This window comes from Plectropomus leopardus, chromosome 14, assembly GCF_008729295.1.
Source record: "Plectropomus leopardus isolate mb chromosome 14, YSFRI_Pleo_2.0, whole genome shotgun sequence".
Taxonomy (NCBI): Eukaryota; Metazoa; Chordata; class Actinopteri; order Perciformes; family Serranidae; genus Plectropomus; species Plectropomus leopardus.
The window spans coordinates 7,947,090-7,970,707 of NC_056476.1; the positions used below are offsets into that span (position 1 = coordinate 7,947,090).

The window sequence follows — 23,618 nt, forward strand, 5'->3', positions numbered from 1 at the left end:
TAACACGGAGGCCCCATAGTTTGAACCAAGACTGCAAACCTGGGTCCACCTCCTCCACTTTTGCCTTTCACAATAAAAGCCCTACACAAGTACACTGCATCGCTGCTTACCACAGTAAACATATTTACAATCTGAGGCTGTGGAGATGAGTTAATATCTTTTAATAATTTTGTTTCAGATTTTTCTCTGGCCTCTTTTTTTTTTTTTAAAGTTTTCCATCAATATAATACACTATTGTCTCACTTAATTTGCACTGTAACATATGTATGAAACAAAAAAGGCAAATTATCATTTTGGCCGGAAAAAAATTATGCTTGACCAGAAGATTATTTAATTTACCGGCCTCCTTACTCACAGAGTGAGAAAAAGAACTGTATTGCATAACCAACAGAGTAAATATGTATTCAATTATTGGTTTAATAAACTCCATGCTGGAACATTTTGAACTGGACTCCTAATTTTCTTTGTGTGCTCCTTTTTTCTTTCTTTTTTTTTTTTTAGTTTAGGAGCACATGTACTCATTCTAAAAAAAAAAGTTAGCAAAGATCCCTGTTTACGGTTATTTTAAAACAATGAATGCAACAACATCCCATCAAAGATTTACAAAATCACACAGTGGGATAATAAGTCTGCAGGGATGACAGACAGTAGCTCTCAAGAGGAAGAGACTTGTTCCTCCTGTGACTTAATTGGGAGGTTGAAGACAGAGCCAGGCTCAAAAATACACACTGAAAACATAATCCAGACGCATGCATGACACACACGCGCTTAAAATATATCTATTTCCTCGGATGCATGTGCACGCATGTCTCGCACAAACACACGCAATTATATCCAATTTCCCGGCACAAATTTCTCACTCAGATGCACACACACGCAAAACAAACAAACAAACACGTACACATGACCATATCGTGGCAGGGAAACACAGCTGAGGCACGCACACGCAGCCATTTTCTTTTGCACGAGTACATAAGCCAGATGCATGCAAAAAACACACACACACACACACACACACACACACACACACACACACACACACACACACACACACACACACACACACACACACAGAGTGGAGGCGGTCCATTCTCACAACTGTAAACTTTCAGTTTCTTACAGGGTCACTCTCTCTTTGCTCCTTGACTACTTAGTCTAAGTGCTCAATTAAGCATAGCTTGTTTAGCTGATTTCCCTCCCAGTTTTATTATTGTTGCCATGTGCTTGACTTTGTATGCCTTCACTTTTCGACTTTCATGGAATTTCTCAGTGATCTCAGTGCTTACTTTACATCTGTCCCTTTCCCTGTTTAGTTTTTGTGCTGATTATACTCCTCTACACACACATAATAATGACTCGTACTACTGTGCTGCTGACTGATAAAGTGTTATGTGGAGAAAAGGTGTAGAAGACCTTTGTGATCATCTTGTTTGTAGTACGAAATCATGCCACGATGTGATGAAATACGCTCTAAAAATCAGCTACACTGTGCTTCCTACAGCGCAGTGTCCTGGTTTTAATAATTGGTACTTTTAAATAGGAGGCAATGATCCAGAGAAAGCCTCCCATGTTGAGCAATCATAATTATCTGACTGAATCCGCTCTTACCATAACAGTATAATTATTATTATTATTTTAAGAACTCCCATGTATGATAAATGTCCTGTGTGTGTTGCCATGCGTGACAATGATATTCACCAATCGGTTGCTAGAAAAACAAAGTAAGTTCTTAGCTCTGACCGGCTAAGACAACTGTAAACGACTATTAAAAACCCTGCTTATATTAACGCACTAAACCATCATCAAATCATCAGTCTTACACACTAAAACCAGCTATAATTAAATTATTTGAGAGCCCACAAATCATTCTTCTACAAACAATTTCAAGTTAGCTATTTATTGACTTGAGTATACTGGTTCCTTAACTTTTGCAAGATCTATTACTGTGATTACTCCAAATAGGCATCATTGAGACTCTTGACTGCTGACATAATGTCACCTTACAAGCATTATAAGTAACACGTGTAATAAAGTTTGTTTTTGTTTTTTTTAATGGGACAAATACTTTTCATGTTCCTTGTTTTAAACGGTACTTCTACTCTTTCGTTAAGTATATTTCAGCAAGTAATGCACTTTAACTTGACAACATTTATATAACTACACCTCTACAGCAGATACCAAGATGCCAGCTGCCTGGAGGAAAAAGAAGCACCTGTCTTTTGACCATGATGTGATGATGACAGAGCAAAACCCAAAACAAAAGGCAGCTTCCAGCGACAATTCCTGACTACATGTGCCACACTTTTTATATCAAAATCTTAAAACATTTACATGATGATATGCTTACTGTGAGTCCTGAAAACACTGAGATCTTCTCTTTTAAAAAACTCCTTTTTCACTTTTATTTGAGTACAGATTTTTGGTACTCTAGCCACCGCTGACCTCACACCATCACTCCTGGGACGACTCAATTTGTACAATTTGTGACATCCCACCAAACCATCATACACACCACATTTTTAAGACTGACTGAGTGTTCTTTTCCACAATTAGTGGATCATATTTTTTAATGTCAATCGATGTGACAGAGTTTTTATAACTACTGTTTGCTTGGTGGAAAAATAGTATTAAACTATCAAAAAAGCCCAATTATTATCGATTAAAATCAAAAATTTATTGAACATTTGTAGCCTATTAGCTTTTTAATGGCATTAGCTTTAATTATGAATGCAATAATGTAACATTATATGTTATGCTATAATGCCATCATGTCATTAATGGTGCAGTGGTGCATCACCCAAAACCCAATAACCCACCGGACACGCTCGCTGACTAACAGCAGCTGATTCAGAAGTCTCTGCAGTAGTGCATGCGGCCTCTCTTGGCTCGTTGCAGAAAAACAGCCATGCACATGCTCGAGCAAAAAGTACAATTCAGTAACTTCATGTTGCGTCTTGGCTGGACTCATTTCACACACAGGCCGCCTCTGCGGTAACAGCGTAGTCCTCCTCCCCAACAACTGGCCTCCTCCGGTCCCCCAACCTCTGCCAGTGAACCGTTTTCATAAATCATGTCATTAAGATAACGTCATGAGCTCGACTGCGGCTCATACATCACATCACAGGCCCTCACTGGACTGAGACACATTTTTATTTCAGTCCAGACTTTCAGTGCATCAGTGTATCTAATTATAGCCTGCAGAGTACCTGCATTAAAACAGGTCATCGTCTTTAAAACAACATTACTAGAATACAAGCTTGCTCTGTTTTGCTTTGACCTGACATGTCACAAACAGATGATTTAAAAACCCAAATGGCTCTTTTGGGATCATTTATTCAGTTCATTTTAGTTGTCAGGCATGTTTTAGACTTTTTACACCTTACAGAATATTTTGGCTACAATGCTTCAGCGTTTATTTGAGGATACAGTTCTCTCTGTTACATCCAACATTTGACAGAGACAGATCTCAGTCCGGGGCAGATGTAAATTCAGAGAAAATTGATGGCACTTGTCAAATAAGGATGATTCATATGCAGCCTAAAGCCTGTAAAAGGCCTCACCTGTGGACACAGCTGAAACTAAAAGTCATACAAGTTCCTCCTGCATATTTTTAATTTGCAGCTGGCATTACATATTGGATTTAATCGATAAATCAAGTCATAATATGCAGTCTTGATTTCTACTGCAATGGTCTTGCTGTAAACAAAAATGTTTCAATTTATTTTTTTTATTAAGTAACCCTGAAACAGTTTTTGGAACTTCGACAGGGGTTTTAACAGACATTGCTAATTTAAGAAGCAGCCATTAGGGACTTCTTGTTTGACTTTATCCGACCTGGATGACTGAGAATCTTCGTAGGCATATTGCTGTCACAACGCAGCCATTAGCTACGCTGATTGTAGCGCAGGAAGTCGGCCAAATGGCACATTACTGAAGTCTTTTAAAGCAAAAGCTACGAACAAAAATTAGCCATAAATACTCCCCTGGGCTTGGTGATAATGTTTGTTTAGCACCAGAGGTAAAAGAAGTACTCAGATGTTTTACTGAAATAAAAAGCAGCATCACAGTATAGAACAATTCTATACTGTAATAATTATTACAATTATTATTAATTTAATAATTCAAAGATTAAAATTCTCACTATGCAAAATGGCTTATTTCAGAATAATGTATATTACTGGATTATTAACATTGATGTATTCATGTGTGCATCACTTTATTGTTGCAGCTGATAAGGCTGGAGCTAATTTGAATTATTTTATAAACTGCAGAGTAGTTTCATCTGTCATCATTAGTTTATTATAGTTTGATTTAATCATCTGACTCTGCAAAGTAACGCTTTCAAATAAATGCAGTGAAAAATAAGGTGCTGTGTCCCTGTGAAATATAGTTGAATAGAAGTATAAAATGGCAAAAAATGGAAAGTATTTACTCAAGTACAAGTACCTCGGACTCTACTTGAGTACCATGCTTGATTAAATGTACTATTTGATGCAAATTAACAGTGACCAACTGCAGCCATTTTTGCTTCTGAATATGTTAGAGCTGATTGTTTTGCAAGAATATTTTTTAAATTATATATTTGTCACTCAATTAAAATACCTAACCAAAGGCACCAAAATTGTGTCTGTTCATTATTTTATCATCTGCATTGTAATGCCAGTTAACCTTCTGGGTTTATACAATCTATTTTAAGATGCTAGAAATTTGCAGTGCAATAATTAAACTCCCATTAGACTCAATGCCTGTGTGCATTCAACTAATTTCTTCTGACATTGTGATCATTCACATTTGCTGAGGACGGTAATTAGTTGCCGGAGATTATAAATCTTTTGTGTTTGTTTTAGGAATGTTGGTGTGTTGTCATTTCTCCATATTAAATGAGGGGTTACTTTCATTATAACCTGTACACCCTGCAGCATGCAATTTATTCATGAAGCAGAAATTCACTCAAATTAATGTCTCAGATCACTTCTATTATGTATCATGTTTACAAGCTTGTCAGAAATGCTGCCTTCATGGTAAATCCTGGCGTTGTTCTGAAACCGACACGTATATGGAGAAGCATTACGAACAAAAGACAGATGTGTCCGGTTAAGTAGCCATCCTTCAGCACTATCATGGCTCATTTTAACCAAGCCATCCACGACCCCCATGCATGGACATCTGTCTGTCAAGGATGGAACAAAAAATGTAAATGAGTGCTATTTAATGCGAGCCAAAGCGCACATTAAAATATGAAGGACGTGAGTCTCCGCATGCCCTCCCAGACTGAGGGGGGGAAAAAAAGCGAGGCAGAGGGAGCTGATTTAGAGGAACAGTCCAAGAAGCACCCCATCCAGAATCAACATTACTTCAAACATGAGGTCATCTAAACATCTGTCTACAACATGTCCACCGGGAGTTCAATCAAAGCCCCGCTGAAACATGTACAATTGTTTCTGGAAATAAATATTAGGCCTAATTCGCCTGTGATTGGTGCAGCCACTCGGGAATCGCTCATTGCTAACTGCAGTGTCTGTCAATGGCACAAGCGCGCACACAAACACACACACACACACACACACACACACACACACACACACTCAGTGTTTGACTTTATTTATTTGATTCCTCCCTCTCCTCTTTTCTTCCTTTCCTTCATTTAGGCTAAGTGGCTTTATTTGTTCTTTCCCGACTGATTTCAGGTTCACTGTTTAAAACCAATTAAACTGGGAGAGCTGCAGTGCAGTTTGAGCGAGGCTCTGACAGTCTGGAGGGAGAGCTGCAGTAATCACACGCGGGGCGTCTGTCTCATGTCGTCACAGTCCATTTGCTGGAGACGGATCGATTTACTCATGGAGTTTTAAAAAATGCATCCACCAAGGAAATAACAAAGGAGTTAGAGAAAACATTACAGCAATGTGCATGTAACTAGAGAGATTTCCAGTTTCGACTTTTAAAACTTGCTTTACTGTGTATTTAATCATGATGACATTGTTATTTTAATGACGTTTCTCTGCCTCTACTTCCATCTTTAAATAGACTTTTTCCCCAATAATAGAACATAAATTTGATTGAGAATTCTTTTACAAACACTCTTGCTGCTTTTCTCTGCAGAGGACACATACATCACTTCTGCCCCCCTTTATCCAAAAGTCATGACTAAACCTAACCACAAAAAAGTTGTAACATCCCTTTAGTATGATAAGCGATACAGTGTGCAACTACTACCACCTTGTGGACAAACTGAGAATGGACATTTGCGCTGCAGAGTGAAATGTTACTCATTACAACCCACTCATGCAAAGTCTTGAATACACTGTAATTAACTACAGCAAACACAGAAGTCACATTAAAACAATTAATCAACAATAATTTGACTCAATACTTTTTTTCTAAGTCAATATTCTCCATTTAAAGCTTCTTATTGTGAATATTTTCTAGTTTTTTTTCTCTCTATCACAGTAAACTCTTTGAAAATCTTTGGATTGTGGACAAACAAGACATTTGAGGACATCAACTTGGGCTTTGGGAAACAACAAAATAAATGTTATTACCATTTTATGACATTTTATAGACCAAACAACTACGTGCTTTATCAAGAAAATAGTTGACAGATTAATCGACAGTGAAATTAATCTTAAATTTCAGCCCGACATACAAGGGCTGCAACTAAGAGTTATCTTTATTATCAGTTAATTTGCTGATTATTTTCACAATTAATTGATTGGGATTACGACTATACAATATGAAAATAACACAAATATCGAATATCGCTAAGACAATTTCCTAAAGCCCTGGATGATGCAGTCAAAGAGTTTGGTTTTAGTCTAACCAACACTACTAAAAATGTTCACCTTACTAAAAGCAGTGTCTATGCGACCCCTCATCAAAAATGTCACAGGTATACAAGTTAGACATTTCAACGTTTAATTTCTTATAGTGTCATTTTAATACAGTTAATAAGCCTGCCAAAAGCTTAAACTACCAAATGTTTGGCAAAAAAGAAAATATCTTAAAAAAGGCTGCAAATTTGTGAAGTAGAAATTCTCTCACTTTGTAATCTATCACATTAAGCATCATGTTAACCCCTCGGGTTTATCCTTGTCCCCAGGTTGGGAATCACTGCCCAAGACTAGAGACCATCTTACCATGGGATTGCTACAGCTGCAATAAAGTGATCCAAGAATTAGAACAAATGTGGGCCAAGGGCGTTTTGTGACTGCATCTTGCACGGCTGCAACATTATCTTGATCCACAGACGGACATACAGACACACATAGTACACCTGGCAAAACAGCTTCTATGACAGTTCCCACTAAAATAGGTATCACTAGGACCACATTATGACATGACGACACACACACAGACTCACAAGGTGGAAACAATACCAGCCCTGTAGTTGCTGCTGGTAATAAAGGCAAACTGTCACAATTAAGAAACTGGAACCAGCGAATGCTTGCCATTTTTGCTTATAAAGCTTATTGCTTATAAGTTGCTATTGCTTATTGCTTATAAGTCAATGAGTCGTTTCAGCTATAAAACACACAAAAATGTGTACCAGTTTCACAGAATCAGCACACTGTATTACACCAGCACTCAACATAGAGGTAAAACTGACTGGTGCAAGTTCGCACCACAGAACACCAAACTGTGCATTAAAAGCAGCTTTTTCTCCTTAACTCACATCTTATTTATAGGCTCTACGTCTGGCTTGCACATAAATTAACAGCAGTCTGTCTCCATCCTCATCGACAGAATCAGAAACTAAAAAGGGGGGTAGAGCGAAGGTGAGGAGAAACACTGAGGTCATTCTGCTCAGGGTGAAAACGTCTGTCCAATCATTCTGGGTGAGGACAGACGAGAGCCTCAGCCTCTGGTTGGAGGTTCAGGACAGCAGTTTGTCAGACCCCTCATGAGCCCCTCATGAGGGGTACACAAGATAGGACAAGCAACAAAGCTGGAGTACGCCGACACATCATTTCTCTCAAAAACGTCACCTGAGACAAGTCACATCCAGAGTACTTAATGACTGATTCACAGCATGAAAAGAGGTGTTCGTTACTAATTTAAATTACATTACGCACTATTTCCAAGTCGACTTAAGTTTATTTGACCAACAGACCCAGAGTTAAACAGCTGATCAGAGTCCTCACTGTATACTAATGATGGTAATGTGGCCATCTTTGCCAAGCTCCCAAAATAAGACATGAAAGTATAAAAGGTGCCAAACGAAAAGCCAGAGCACTGCATTTACTACTGCTGGAAGCCACTGTTGGTTCATTCTAAAATAAACCATTGTATGAGAGCAAAGCGTTGGCCTAAATTGGGTAAATATTGGACTTTTGGAACCAAAATCATTCCGCTGTAAAACACCTGGAATAAACTGCACAAGCTGTTTAGAGAAGCTTTTGAAATTGTGTGATTTTCTGGTGCCGTAAAAAGATTACACCATTAACTGTAACAGCATGAGAGAGGACGGAGTGGCAACTTAGCGCCGGGTGTCATACACATTTCTACTGGCTCTGACACAGATTAGAAGTAGATAATGACACTTAAAGAGTGAATTATTCATTGAGGCATTACAGGACCTCTACCAACCTCTGTCAGTAACCACTGGAACTGCAACAACAATGACATCTGAAACACCTCTTTAACCCCTTAAGAGCAGACTGCAACACATAGAAACATTTTCACATTTTCACAGCAGACACAAGTGAGCAAGCTAAAGAGAGCAGAGCTCCATGATAAATGCAGTAGAGGCAGTATAAGAAACAGAGTACATGATTTGGGATTCACAACTGAAGATCTGTTGGTATATGGAGGGAGAGGAACATAGCTTTGGCTATAAGCCAAGCTGGGAAAGAGATATTTTAAGCATTAGTTGAGTCACTTAAATCGGTTATAGTCATTTTGTGCAATAGTAATATACAATTCCCATTCTACTGTTTGTATAGAGAAATTTTAAATATGAAAAATGTAACTATATCACCAGCAATGCTCCTCTACTCAAAGAGGCCCACATGCACATGTAAACATTTGATGAAATATTAATAAAAGTACATTTTTGGCATCTCTAAAAGTAAAGATTTAAATTTCAAATTACATACTTTTTCTTTTTACTTACTGCAGCTGCCCTTAAAACATTTGTACTGTTTCACGCAATATGTACACAATCACGACATACTACTTCTTCATAGCACTGTACTCTGAACTTTGACCCTCTCGCTCATCAATCTGTTACCTTGGATATAAAACAAAATGCCATTCGCCAAGCTCGCCAGAGACGGAGCTCAAACCAGAGAGTTTTGCTGTTATTAATTTACAATGTATGTAGCTTTAACTTGTAAGTTATAAATGCATATATCTTAATTTTAATTTGTTAAATATGCAATGATAAAACTGCATATGCATTTCTCCGTCACTGTTATTCTTATTGTTATATCTTTTGTTTCTGACTATCTATTATTTGTTTACATAAAGAATGAATATTCCTTTTTAACTGTTTGGTCATCAGTAAGTTAATAGTAATAGTAAGTTAATGCGCTGTCGCCTGTCACTGCAGCTTCTAACGTGCAGTCATCTGATTGTGGATCAGTAGATGTGATGCATCTCCTGCTAGAGGACTGTGAGTCAGAATAGAAAAGCATGCTGGCTTACGTACTGCAAAATGTGACCGGATGCAGTAGAACATCCTGGTATTTCCGGCACCCCACATTTGACATACTTTGTATTGGGACATACTAATTTGTTTTTTGTGGTACCAAATAATATGGTAGAATGGGTACTGCAATGCACAGATTGTATAATTGTGATTTCTGAATATGAAAACTACTGATCATGAGGCTAGAGAGCCTTTGTTAAAAACTTTGCACACTGTGGACAGAAAGACAGAAAACACCCTTCAGTGTTGATGATCGACGTGGTGAGTGAGCACAGCAACAACACCAGGAAAAAAAACATGAGGAAAGAGTTTTGTGGTCCTTATTGTTTGCAGCTGTTGGGTTGTTCGGATGGAGAGGAAGAAAAAAAACTAACACCATAAATAGACAGTCTATACACTGTCAGTCACTACACAGTCTTGCTTGTTTGATAACTTTGTAATACTTGTTCACAACTCGGTAAAAAAAGGAAATCATTTTGCACATCATAGTTTCTTCTCTGAACAATTAGCGCTTGACTGCAAAGCTGGCTCTCCACAAACGAGCATCAGCAGCTAAGTGATGAATAACAAAATGATAAGTCCATAAAATACAACTTGGTGTATGAAATAAGAACGTAAAGAATATTAAATCATGTATAAGATGTAAAATTTACATTAAGGACCACAAATTGATGACACAATTGTCACAAAAGCAGTGAGAGGCTTTTATAAATTAAACAAACTTGTAAAAATTGTTTCTACTAGCGTGATTTTGTATCCTGTACGTTGTGTAACATTTATGCAATGACCGGTTTTCACTGAGCAGCCGCAAAATGTCACTGCGTCACATTCATTCCACAAATACATACAACCACAGTCCTGGACTGCTGGTGGCTAAACTGCACATGTAGAGCAAGCGAGAACTGACACTTCATTTCACGGTAGCTGTTTATGTAGCGTCAATGATTACTCGTTCACCGTCACTGATTCACTGTCCATGAAAAGGCTTAAACCATGACACCTGCAACACCAATAACAGCAGCAGTGCTATATTTTTCAAAATACACCGCTTCCAGAGACTTCTTTTTGCACAACCTGGCTCAAAGATTTGAGTAAGGTAAAATGATTAGCTACCAACCTTGACTTTGGTTTTTCCTTTACATAATGTGCATGACAAAAGACACACAAAGGAGAATTCATTATGTTTTCATGCAATTGGACCTCCTCCTGCTGTTGCCATTTTCTGATTCTTAAATAATAAATCCTTAATACAAGGCCCACAGAAAAGAGCCAAAAGAATAATGCAACAATGATTCAGTGCGCACTATTTCTCAAATTACATATCAGTCCACTATCAGTTTAATCTACAGATAGTTTACCTGTTTGTTTCTTTCCACATATTTATTTTTTCACTAAAGCCATGTTTTGGCTCAGTGATCTGGTAATCATTGGGGCATGATAGGTGTGATCATTTGGGTGTGTGTTATGCATGTTATATAGTAATCATATGGGTTACATAGCGGGTACAGCCGAAGAAGAGGTCAACTTTTGGCACTGCAACAAAAACGTCATTCTAAATCAGTTCATTCGTGTTTTTTCACCTCTAGCATTCAACTCACGTGACTTCCACGAGTCTCATTTTGAAAGCCAGTAAGTTATAGTTAACATAAGATGAAGACGTTTGGGGGGTTTCCTCCTAAACTGCAGCTCATACCAAGACTAACTGTCAAAATACTCTCTCACCAGCTGTCTCTACTTTGCCCCACAGCAAACACGAGTTGGCGACGTGTCCGTCGTGTTACGCAATATTACGTCACTACAGACAGTGTGAGGCACAGCGGATGGTTTTTTGTGAAGGTTAAAAGAGAAAAGAAAAGCAAAGAGTCGAGAGGGTTAACTTCAGCTCACTTCCTGGTTGGACAGGACGTGTGCTCTGTCTGGGACAGTCTGTACTCTTGTTAAATTTCTGCTCACGCAATTCATGACTCAGCACTCCGCATGACAGTCCGTGACTTCTATTCAATCTTTTTTTCACGGCACACATTTTGAGATGTCATCGTGGGAAAAGCACGAGTGTTTTCAATTTCTTTAATGACAGCTGCATTCCACTTAGAGGAGACCTTGGTATTGGGCAAACAGCCTTACTTGAATAACTTACTGTGACACTTATTGGAACTGAGTCATCGTCAATGCTTTCTTTTTCTTTTTCTTTGCAAACATGCCAAATAAAATGGTAGAATGAAAATAAAATATAGGCCTAAATAAGAAAAACAAAACCAGAATATCATTACACCCATTCAGTTAACAACATAAGTAGTTCATGCTCTAGAGGGAGTATGAGGAAGTAAATACTTATCAAATCCTATCCCCCCTTTTTTATAAATTTTTAAATAAATAATAATAATAATAAAAATACTAATAATAATAATTAAATAACAACAACAATTTATCAGTTTCACCTGTGCTTTCCTGACTATGACAAGTCACAGTGTCTGCTGTGAAAAAGGTCAATTTTATATCTCTGGTGGTAATAATAATAATAATAATAATAATAATAATAATAATAATAATGCATTGGGCTAGTAGGATATAGGAAAAAAAAAAAACATGAAAAAAAAAATATTATGAAGACACTAAAATAAAACTAAATAAAAAAATAAACGGAATATATGGAGATTTGAGGTCACAAAGGAAGCACCTTCACTATAAAAGGTTTTGGTTAGGCATTTTTAGGTCAACACCAAACCTGAGCTAAAGTGCAGCTAAAGTGCAGCACGATAATGGCCATCAAGCCTTACGTTACGAAAATGCCACAAAATGTGTGCATTATGTTGATTTGACACGTTACAGTAGTAATTTTATCATGAAAATAAGACAAATCAACATACTGCCAAGTATAGGACTACAAACATCGGAAATCTTAAAGCCAACACAGGTGAAAATGTTCTGATTATGCTTGTTCATCATGATAGCAAACAGCGGCTCATCTGTCAACATTTCAGACACTCGGCTGTCAATAAAAGACGTCAGGGGATGAATATTTAAAGCACTAACTAACAAGGTACTAGACAACATTTTGGCAGCTTATGAGGAAGAAACTTGCAAACTACACTCCCAACGCCATGTCTGTAAAAACAGCGATTACATAAGAGGCCCAAAACTGCGGCCATATCTCATATCCAAGTTGGTTTTATTTTGCGGATTTATTTTCTACTAAAACATTTATCACATATAGTGTGATGTTTGCTATCAAGCCTATGAAAGTGCCACTATATTGGACACAGTGCGGTAATACCTTTACCGTGAAAAATGCGTCACAAGTCCGATATCCTGCCAGATTTATGTCTGAAATTGTTGGAAAACTCAAAGCTAACACAGGAGAAAATGTTGTTCTCATTAGGCTAATTTATGACCGTTAGCATGCAGCGAGTCCTCTTCCAACATTTCACTCACTCAGTCGTTAAACGTTATAGGCAATATATATCTGTAAAACTAGCTACAGCTTATATCCTGGTCACTAAACACCCTTCACAGTGGAAAACGGCTAACGAACAAGTTCAATTGTGATGGCGATGGAAAAAGTTAGAGTGGACACATTATAGCTACACATTTATAATGACAGATAGTTCAATATACAAGATAGGGGAAATGTAAAAGCCAACACATGTGAATAATAAGCTAATTTATATATATAGTTAGGATACACCGGCTCCTCTTTCAACATTCAGTTATTCAGCCATTAAACGTTAATGTATATTTCTGTAGAATGAATCACTAACGTAACAAGGCAATCACAAAACTGAAGCCACAGCTTACATCCGAGTTACTATCCATCTTTCACACGGAAAGCTTTTAGGCCATATTTTTCCAGCACCAATATAAACGGCTAACAACCAAGTTATGACGATGGCGAGCGAGCCCATGGAAATACCACAACAATATTTACAAATTTAGACTGGACACATTTCAGCAGTACATTTGTCATGAAAGATATGTCACAAATCCAATATCCTGCAGATATACGACTACAATCAGCGGAAATCTCAAAGCTAACAAAAACGTTGTCATTAAACTCGTTTATAACCGTTAGCATGTAGCATTTCAGTCAGCCGTTGATATTAAACGTTAGGAGAAGAATATTTAAAGTGCAGACTCACCAGGTATGAGGCAACATTTTGGTGACTTGTAAGGAGTAAAAAAACGATGTCAGGCAGGTTTAAAATCACACAAAAACACGACAATCCGACAGCAGAGGTTTGACTTCCGACGCTTCAAATCGAAGTGTAAACAAACCAAACAAACCAACAAACTACCAAATAAGGCGCCGAATTTCTTCTTCATGTATTGACCGGAGCTGTTCAGCAGCTGCCGGGCTGAGTGCTGCTGCCGGTGGCCAGAATTGGAATTGCACCAACAGTGTGCTATATGATATAATATAACATAATATAATTTATGTGAATCACACTATTGTATATTATACATACGGCAAAAAGCAGAGAATTACCAGTAAAATTCTAAAGATTTAGAATTATGCATTTTACAGACTACATTAAAGCAGGTGTGGTCTTCCTATTTATTAGTATTATTATTGTTATCCTACATTTTAATTGGAATGCCAATAGGCTACACATTTGTTTTTCTACCTTTTAAACATGTGCGTACATTTACTTTAATGAGCAAAAAATAGCACATTATTTTACACATTTGTCAATATTTCATTATAAAGCAGCAGCCTTAAGTACAAGTCATGATTAGACTACTAATTTGCCCTGTTTGCTGCTTTTAAAATACAAAATTATTGACATACAACATTGAAAAAAAAGCAGTGCAGCATTTATTATTATAAGTAGTAGTATTATTGTTGTTGTTGTTGTTGTTACTGTGTTGTGGTTCAGAGGGAAATGTGGCAGTTTTTATTCCACTGCATTAATTTAATGCCCTTAGTTTTTTTGCAGATTCAGATTAAAAACAGAAATATACTCTTACTTATATTTATTACTTCCTTACTTAAGTAAACGCTACTTGAAAAATGCCTTGGATTATAAAATTACCTTAACTCAATGTACCAGTGCACTGGTTGTATGTAAGTTGTCATAACTCAAAAATATTGATGCAAACTTTTTTGTTTTGTTTTGTTTTTAGCCAACTAATATGTTTTTAAGAGTACAATTAAAGCCTGGAGTTAAAACTACAATAATCAGCAGTAAGGGCCCTGAATTTGTACTGAAGTAGCCGACAGTACGTGAGTAAATGTAGTCACTACGCATGCGCAAACTTCCTGCTTCAGTGTCTCTTCCGTGAACACTGCAGTTATCCAGCATGTGAACTATCTTGCTTACATATTTAATCTTTGACCGAGTCGCTCTTAAGAACTTATTCGGTCGTTGATTATCTACGCATGTGCGATTAAACATCCACAAACATGTCGTGCAGCTCCGCCGCACGCGTGGGAAGGCGACTGAGACCGACGTCACTGCACTTTTTTTTGTTTAACTGGTATCATTGTTACTATGCTACTTAGCAGCGTGCGCGCTCCATAAACGGTTGCGTAATCTGAATCGGGTTGTGTGAAGAAGTTGAAGTGAAAGAAGTGTTTGGATTTACCTGCGGATCCACCGGCTATAATCTGATGAGAGGCTTCTCGGAGCATGCTCTGCGGCTTTTTGGCTGTCATGGTTAAAGCGTCCTACCAAAGTAAACACAGACTGTGTGTGAGAAACCCGTTACAAGTTTTCTATACTTCTATATCATGTCACAAGTCTCTGTAACAGTGAGCTCCAGGTGAACACGCACCTTTACCGTCCTGATCCTGCTCTGCGGTGCGGCGGTCTGAGGCGTGCTGTCCCGCAGTCTTGTGTGAAGTTTCCTGAGCTCCTGTAGCTGCAGCCCACGCTGGAGAAAGCGCAACAGTGATATCTCTCCGAGTGCTCTCAGGCTAGGCTAGGCTAATATGGAATCAATTACCAGCTCCCCAAAAAAAAAAAAAGACTGGGCCCTCATTAAATTGTGGAATTAAAAAAATTGTCAGAATAGTGGAAAACTATTATTTCAATCACATTACAGTTTTTTATTTGTATTCTCCTAGTTGTCCTTGAGAAATAGTGATCATGAACCCTCCCACCCAAAACACAAAAATGGTTTGGCCCAGATCAAACTTTGATGTTGTTATTAATTTGAAGTTGAGAAGGCGCGCGGGTCTACAATCAAAATGTCTGGTAAGCACAAGTCCGGTGCCCAGAAAAGGAAAGAAAAGGGGAAAAAGAGAAGAGGAAAACAAAGGGCTGAGAAATGCTCTAAAAATATTTTAAAAAATGTGCCGACAGTGAAGCTGGGACGAGTGGAATAGAGCAAGGTAAGTAGTGCAGCCAACCTTATAAAGCAGCCTAACTGACCAGCTCTAATGTTAACGGCCATTAGCCTAGCTTGTACAAAAGCCTGACAAAACACGTTATCTTTGACAGAAACAGAGAGGAGGGAGAGCGAGCAGCAGTCAGGTGTCAGGAGTCAGGCTACGGGTGACGGAGAAGAGAGAGGGGGGTTGTGTCACGGTGGAGCGGAGGGGCAGAATGAGGCTACCGGTGACAGAGAAGAGACAGAGGGGCTGTGTGACTCTGGACCGAGTCCGGGGCAGCAGAGTGAGGCTACCGGTGACAGAGAAGAGAGAGGGGGCTGTGTGACTCTGGACCGAGTCCGGGAGCAGCAGAGTGAGGCTACCGGTGACAGAGAAGAGAGAGAGGGGGTGTGTCACGGTGGAGCGGAGGAGCAGAGTCAGGCTGCAGGTGACAGAGAAGAGAGAGGGAGAGAGCGGGAGCTGTCCGCTGAGCAGGGATCAGAGACTGATTATCAGGCACAAAATTTCAGCGATCCTGCATTATGGCCAACTGTGACTGTGGCTGGAGGTGAGCGGGCCTTCAGTAAAATGAAGACTATAAAAAACTACTTACGCTCTAACATGTCCCAGGAGAGGCTGAACGGTTTGGCAATGCTCTCCATAGAGCGTCAACTTGCCAAGAAACTGGACTTTCAAGACATTATAGATGATTTTGCCACAAGGAAAGCTAGGCGCATAGCATTTAGAGTTTAAATCTAAAAATGATGTGAGAAGAGGAGAGGAGAGGAGAGAAGAGGGAGACAGAGGAGAGGAAGACAGAGGAGAGGAAGAGCAGATGAGAAGAGAGGAAGAACAGATGAGAGAGGAAAACTGGAGAGGTGAGGAGATGATGACAGAGGAGAGGAAGAGCAGATGAGAAGAGAAGAGAGGAAGACAGCAGAGGTGAGGAGATGAAGACAGGAGAGGAAGAGCACATGAGAAGAGAGGAAGACAAGAGAGAGAGGTGAGGAGAGGAAGACAGAGGAGAAGAGAGGAACTAATGTCAGTTATGAGATGTTCATTTGGTTTTGAAGTTAGAGAACTGACAATTCTAGCATGACGTTGAACTGATAAAGTTTTCATTTAAAGTTTGATATACATGCTTATTTACTGTATTATCAGTTGACAGAGAGAGAAAATTCTTAAAATTAAAATGCCTAATTTATTTCTTCCCTGGTCTATTTTTCCTGCATGTATAAGGATTAGAAAATGTGTATGCATAACTCTTAATAATATTAGCAGGTCCTTTGTGACAAGTATATAAATGTCATATTTAACTAAAATCTCAGCTGCCATGGAGAGCTAAGATTTTCCCCTCGTATACAATACCTTATTTATTGCATTATCACAATATATCAAACATAACTGGTGATGTTTAGTGACAAAAAAACCCGGCGGTGGTGGAGGGGAGGGCCCATCTAACATTATCTGTCCCGGGCCCAGACAAGACTGTCAGCTGGCCAAAACCTATTCTCACTCACTCCTCAGGGCTTCTGTAACACCCAGTTCCCCCAGGAGAAATTTTAGAAAGTTAACAGCTAAACTGACCATTTCAAACATTTTGAAACAAAAATCTTAGATCATGAGATATTTGGCCTTCACTAGATCAACTCAGTTATATCAAATCCTCTGACAAAAGTTTAAATATCATCCACCGCCCTTCCTTTACTTTTTTCCCGCTTTCATTTTCATGTATTTTATTTGAATTCCCCTACTTTCCCTCTGTTTCTTAACTAACCTAGTTTTATGCCATAGCATGTAATAATAATGTATAAATACATTATAACTGTTATTGTACATTATATGTGTATATGTGTGTAGAGGTTTGTATGCAGGTCTGCTGTACACATTACTGTAAAACAATAAATACATTTGTAAAAAATATTCTTGCATCAGGCATTCTCAAAGTTGTGATGACTAAGCGCCATTTTAAGGTGTGTGTGTGTGGGTGTCTGCACACTAAAAACGCCCTTGCGCTAGTATCCATCTCTAAATGCAGCTATATCCTGCTGAAACACCAACGTACACTCGTACACTGCCACATCTTTACTCAAGAAAGGGACATCAAGTTTCCAAAAGAAAGGGAAAGAAAGAAAACTAACTGTTTATAAAAAATAAAATGTGTGTGAGAGACACATGAATCAAATGGGGAGGGGGACCACAGAGACTGATTAGGGGTGCAGACCACCTCAGGCTGTGCAGGAAAACTGCATACACTGACCTTTTTTTAAATAACAATTTTAAAAAACACACTAACTTTTCAAAAAATAGAGCAATTGACAATGATAAAGTCTAAAACACTCACATTAAAAATTACATTTTAAAGTTATGAAATAGAAGACAGTGTTTAACATTACCTGTATGTAGACGCAGCAGTCGAGTGATAGGCCCCTCTGTTGGGGTACGGCAACACCGCTAGGACAAACCACACGCAGATCTGCAGTACAGGGCTAAACTACAATCAGTAGTAATAACAGTGGATTTTAGTGAAGATGATTTATGATTACGATCAGGGCCGTAGCACCAAATTCTGCGCCCTATGATCAGTCTCTGTGGGGCCCCCCTGTTTCCTCTCTGGATGATTTTGTCTCTCACAAATGACATTTTATTGAAATATTTTTTACAAAGTCAGTTTTTTTACAACAGTGCAGCTGGGGCTCCTTTAGCGTGAGCACTCACTCACTCGGCTCAAGCGGCATTTGCAGACGAGTGCAGGGGCGGACTAAAAAAATATTGAGCCTTTAAGGGGGTGAGAGAGGCCTCAGAGAGCTTCCAATGTTTATTTATTTTTTTAAATACTAAATTCAGAGCAGTATGTCCCCCAAAATTTATATTTTCATACTGCCTAGGTACAATTTGACAGCACAAACTTGGATTATTCCTGCAGGTTCCAGCAAGTTACACATTATGATTCATCAAATGAAACTTCCTTTCTTTGTTTCATTTCAACATGTAACTCCACCCAAAATGTATTCCTGAGAATTAAAGTTTTCAGGTCTCGATTAAGGATTATTTTACCTATTGATGAATGTTTCAATAAATCAGTTAATTATTTAGTCTATAAAATGTCAGAAAATAGTGCAAAGTGCCTCAGAGTCCAAGGTTGTGAAATTGATAATTTTGTCTGACTAAGAGCTCAAAACCCAAAGACATCCTGATTACAATCAAACAAAAGAAACTCAGCAGATTCTCATTTTTTAAAAACTTGAACCAGCAGATATTTTGAAATTTTCTTGTGAAATGACTGCTATCAAAATCAGTGACGATTAATCAACTAATCAGTTCATTCTTTTGGATTAATGTGGCTGTCATCAACTTCAGCAACAGTTCCCCCACAAACATTTTACAGCCACATTTCAATCCTGCTGGAGCTAAAATGTTTGATAGATTTTGGCTGGAGTAGCCTTTTAAAAAAGGCCTGAATTTAAAGCAACTTTCAACTTGAAATATATCAGTTATAAGGAGACAATGGAGCTCTGATAGTACACGTCTTTAACTGATAATACAGAGAAATTACAGTCATCTGAATGATGACTGTCATGTAACTGGTATTTTCCTTTGAGCAAAATCTCTAAAAGTGGCTCAGAGGGTCGGCACGTTTCATAAGAGACATGTACAGTATGAGGCCTCTTACATAAACCACATGTGAACGTTGTCCCCCGGCTAACCCCACATTATGTAAGAAGAATCTCATGTTTTAAACGTGTTATAGATTGTTGTTAATTTAGTATTAAATCAGCGACTTATGAAGTTGGAGTGTCATTCTTTTAGGTTTTGTGGCATGACTCAGCAGGTTCAAATCATGTCCTAAAACACATCAGTACACGCTGTACTACTCTGACATGTCAGATCACATACTTGTTACATAAAAGTGATATTTGAGTAGCTTTTTTAGTTGTTTAACCTGAATGGGTAACTGAGACTGAGTACACAACAGGAACTGGAACAAGCAGTTAACAGGATAAATAAAGGGACACTTTACCTGCAGAAACACATTACAAGACATTTTTTGGCTCCCCTCCACCCTTCCACATAAAACTGAAAATGAAAAATAAAATAAAATAAAAGTAATACCAGTAACAACAATAATAAATAAATAAATGACCATTCAGTTTCAAGATAGTAGTTAAGTCAATTAATTTTCTCCAGATTTAAGAACATCATGAGGTCTTTGAGCCACAGAGATGCTTAACGAGCAAATTGCGACATTTTGACTTAATTTTCTTCCACATGTTAATTGGAATACAAAGACAAAACTGTCCTAACAGATTGTATGTATTGAAATGTATTTATCTATATAACAGGTTCAATGTATAACAACAAACATTAAAGGCTCTTTTTTTTCTTCTTCTTCTCTGAGATAATAAAAATAATAATAATAAATATATCAGACATAATAACAACAACAATAATTTAAAAATAAAATAAAGAGGAGCTGCAATGTTGAAACATTTACTTACTTTTCTGTTTTCTTGGCTATTACACTGAATGTCTTTAGATGTTGGACGAGCAATAAAAAATTGCGCCTTGAAAAAGTTGTAATAGATATTTTTCCATATTTTCTGAAAAGATTGTATTAATTATAAGAAAATAATTGGCATGTTAATCAATAATAAAATTATTTGCTAGTTGCGCTCTGAAGTAGGTATACATACAACCATATGGAGGAAGCAATCGCATGCTTACAAGAATAAACACTTTTTACGAGTTAAGGCTTTAAATTATGCGCACACACTCCTCTATATTCTGGATAAATACATTTTTTAAAAACTCAAGTCTTTTTCATAATTCATATAACTTACATAATGCTACAGTCAGCCAGTAAAACACTGTTAATGATTTACACTAAGGGCAACAAAATGCCCATCCATCCAACAACACTGGAATCTTTTACTTTAAATTAAATTTGATTTAAACTCTTATAAAGCCTGTTGCCTAAGCCTCAGTGCTCCACAGAAAAATTAGACGAGTTATTTTCTTTTTTGATGAGCGATGAAGGCACGCAGAAATTCAGCAGTGAGGCCTATAACGAGCATTTCATTTTGTATAAGCGCAGCTTTGGAACAACAAGAGCTTTAGACAAGCCATAAAACTGTGGGATTTACAGCATATATTTGGCAGGAAAATGCCATTACCACTTTGACCCTCTTGGATAAGAGAAAGCAGAACAGCTTCCACCCCGACAGCCTCGACTCCAGTAAAACATGTCGACTGGGCAGGCTGAGTACAACCAGCACGGAGGGTGAGTATATAGTTTATGGATGTGTTGGATGAGAGAACAGGCCTTTTAATGACACAAAAACAGTATTTGTACTTTCCAAGAGAGGAGCTTTGACTAAAATATGAATTCTGGTATTACTGCATGAACCCTGTTTCCTAAATAGATTATACCAAACTAGCAAAATGTGTTTAGTGAAGGAAAACCAATGAAAGGTTTTGCTCCAGCGCAAGAAAATGATTGATGTATTCAAGATGACATTTCTTTTTGTTGAGATTTTTAAGATTTGATTGTAAGTACTGAATGTTGCAACACAATTTGAAATGACAGAGAAGCACGCACATCAAAACTAGAATTACTGCCTCGCAGTTGTATGCCTCTGCAAGCCAACCAAGTTGCAATCCAAGTAGAAGTTTGTGCCAAATTTGAAAGAAATTCCCGTAAGGTGTTTCTGAGATATCATACTCACAAAAATGAGATAGATGAGGTTACAGTGACCTTGACCTCTGATCTACGACCACAAAATGTAAATCAGTTCCTCCTTGAGTCCAAGTGGATGTTTGTGTCAAATTTGAAGAAATTCCCTCAAGGTATTGTTGATATCACGTTCATGGGAATCAAACAGATGCAAGGTCACAGTGACCTCAAAGTTGATGTTTGTGCCAAATTTCAAGAGAATCCCTGAAGGTGTTCTTGGGATATTGCATTCATGAAATTGCAGGGTCACAGTGACCTTGACCTTTGACCACCAAAAACTGGTCAAGTCCAAGTGGACATTTGTGCCAAATATGAAGAAATTCTCTCAAAGGGTTCTTGAGATATCACGTTCACGAGAATGGGACAAACAGGCAGACAACACAAAAACACCAGATATTGCCAGCACACGACAAAAAAATTAAGACAATCAGTTAAACCACCTGGATTTTCATGAGAATTTTTCTTGCTCAAAATACTGTGGATTACATTACGATGTAGGGAAACACAGAGGGACACAGGACTGGACCGTTTATTTTAGTAACACACACACAAACATAACGACACCAACTTTCAAACATTTGTAACACAATCTAGTACAGAAACAGTAACCAAACATACTCTGCTCTTAAATTACTCTGCTACATAAAGAAAACTCTACATTTTCCAAAATAAATGTGACAGTTGTGGAAAACATTACCGTTTTTAAGCAAAAGCCCCCCTAAAAATGTTGAAAATAAAATAAATAACTAATATGGGCACGAGACAGTGGTTTGATCCAAACAGTTCAAGTCATTAAAATATTGTGGTAGCTCCTTTTTAATTTATCTATTTATTTTGTCCTCTCTTTTTGTTTGTTGATTATTAAAACACTGAGTAACCAGATTATGAAAATGCTAGAAAAACGAACATAGAAATGTTGCACTGCTAAGAGTTCACAGATGCTTTATACACACAGTATATCACTGTTTATTATGTACCTCAGTAACATTACATCAATAGCAGATCATGTACTTCACTTTTATTGGGCCTACTTTATGCTAGCTAAATGAGTTATATGTGAACTTTCTCCTTAAAACCTATATAAAATGTTTTAAGAAGGTTCCTTAAATAGGGACTAAAATTGACTGGGGAAAAAGCTATCTTTTTTGAAAAAAAAAAAGAAAAATCTAAATGTTTTGGGGTACAGTTGAAAAGATAAGTTGATAAATTCATTAGTTATTAATCTGCAACTATTTTGATTTATCATTTCAGTCAATTTTCAGCACAATTCAGTGCTTTCCAGCAGCTAAAATATGAATATTTGCTGTCTTGTTTAATGACTCTATGATATTAAACTTGAAGTCCCCCTCCACTCAAAAATGTGTTTATCTTTTGTTTCTGTCCCCATAAAAAATCTCACCTAATATGCTGACTTGTATCTGTGCAACCTGTTTCGAGAAAAGTGTTCGACATTCCTCTACTGAAGCAGGAAAATCAAGCAAACCCTGGACAAGCTAGATTAAGTACTAATATGACTTATATCACTAATTTGAAAGCCAATTGCTAATACAGGAAACCAGTACTGATGGAGGAACAGACGCCAACACAACACCAGCAAAGAAACCTGAAACCACCGGCGCAGAGCAGATTCGTCAGCGTTAGCATAGTGAAAGTTTTGACAGAAAACATGGTAGAGTGTGCTGTTTTTGGATATAACCAAACCCTGGAGTCTCCTTCCAATATCTACCAAAAACCAGCCGTACCAGATATTATTGTGTGTTTCACTAACACGGCCAGTTAGCTTACTAGCTAACAATCAACACAAATAAAAGATGCTAGCTACACTTACTATTCTGATACATCCAGTCATCAGTTTTGTCACGATTTTGGTGCACTACTGACTTTTTTCACCAATGCTAATGCTAGTCATCTTAATGCATACTGCCTTT

At 37.8% G+C, this 23,618-nt stretch overlaps 1 protein-coding gene across 1 annotated transcript in view; it reads right to left on the reverse strand.

The window, feature by feature from the left end:
* Positions 1–15,569, reverse strand: part of slc25a21 (solute carrier family 25 member 21) — a 117,381-nt gene extending 101,812 nt beyond the window's left edge. The window contains exons 1-2 of the mRNA XM_042501311.1: positions 15,419–15,569; positions 15,230–15,311 (exon numbers count right to left, since the gene is read on the reverse strand). Coding sequence (XP_042357245.1) covers positions 15,230–15,299 — 70 coding nt within the window. The 5' untranslated portion in view covers positions 15,300–15,311; positions 15,419–15,569. The remainder of the gene's footprint in view (positions 1–15,229; positions 15,312–15,418) is intronic.
* Between the last annotated feature and the right edge of the window lie 8,049 nt (positions 15,570–23,618).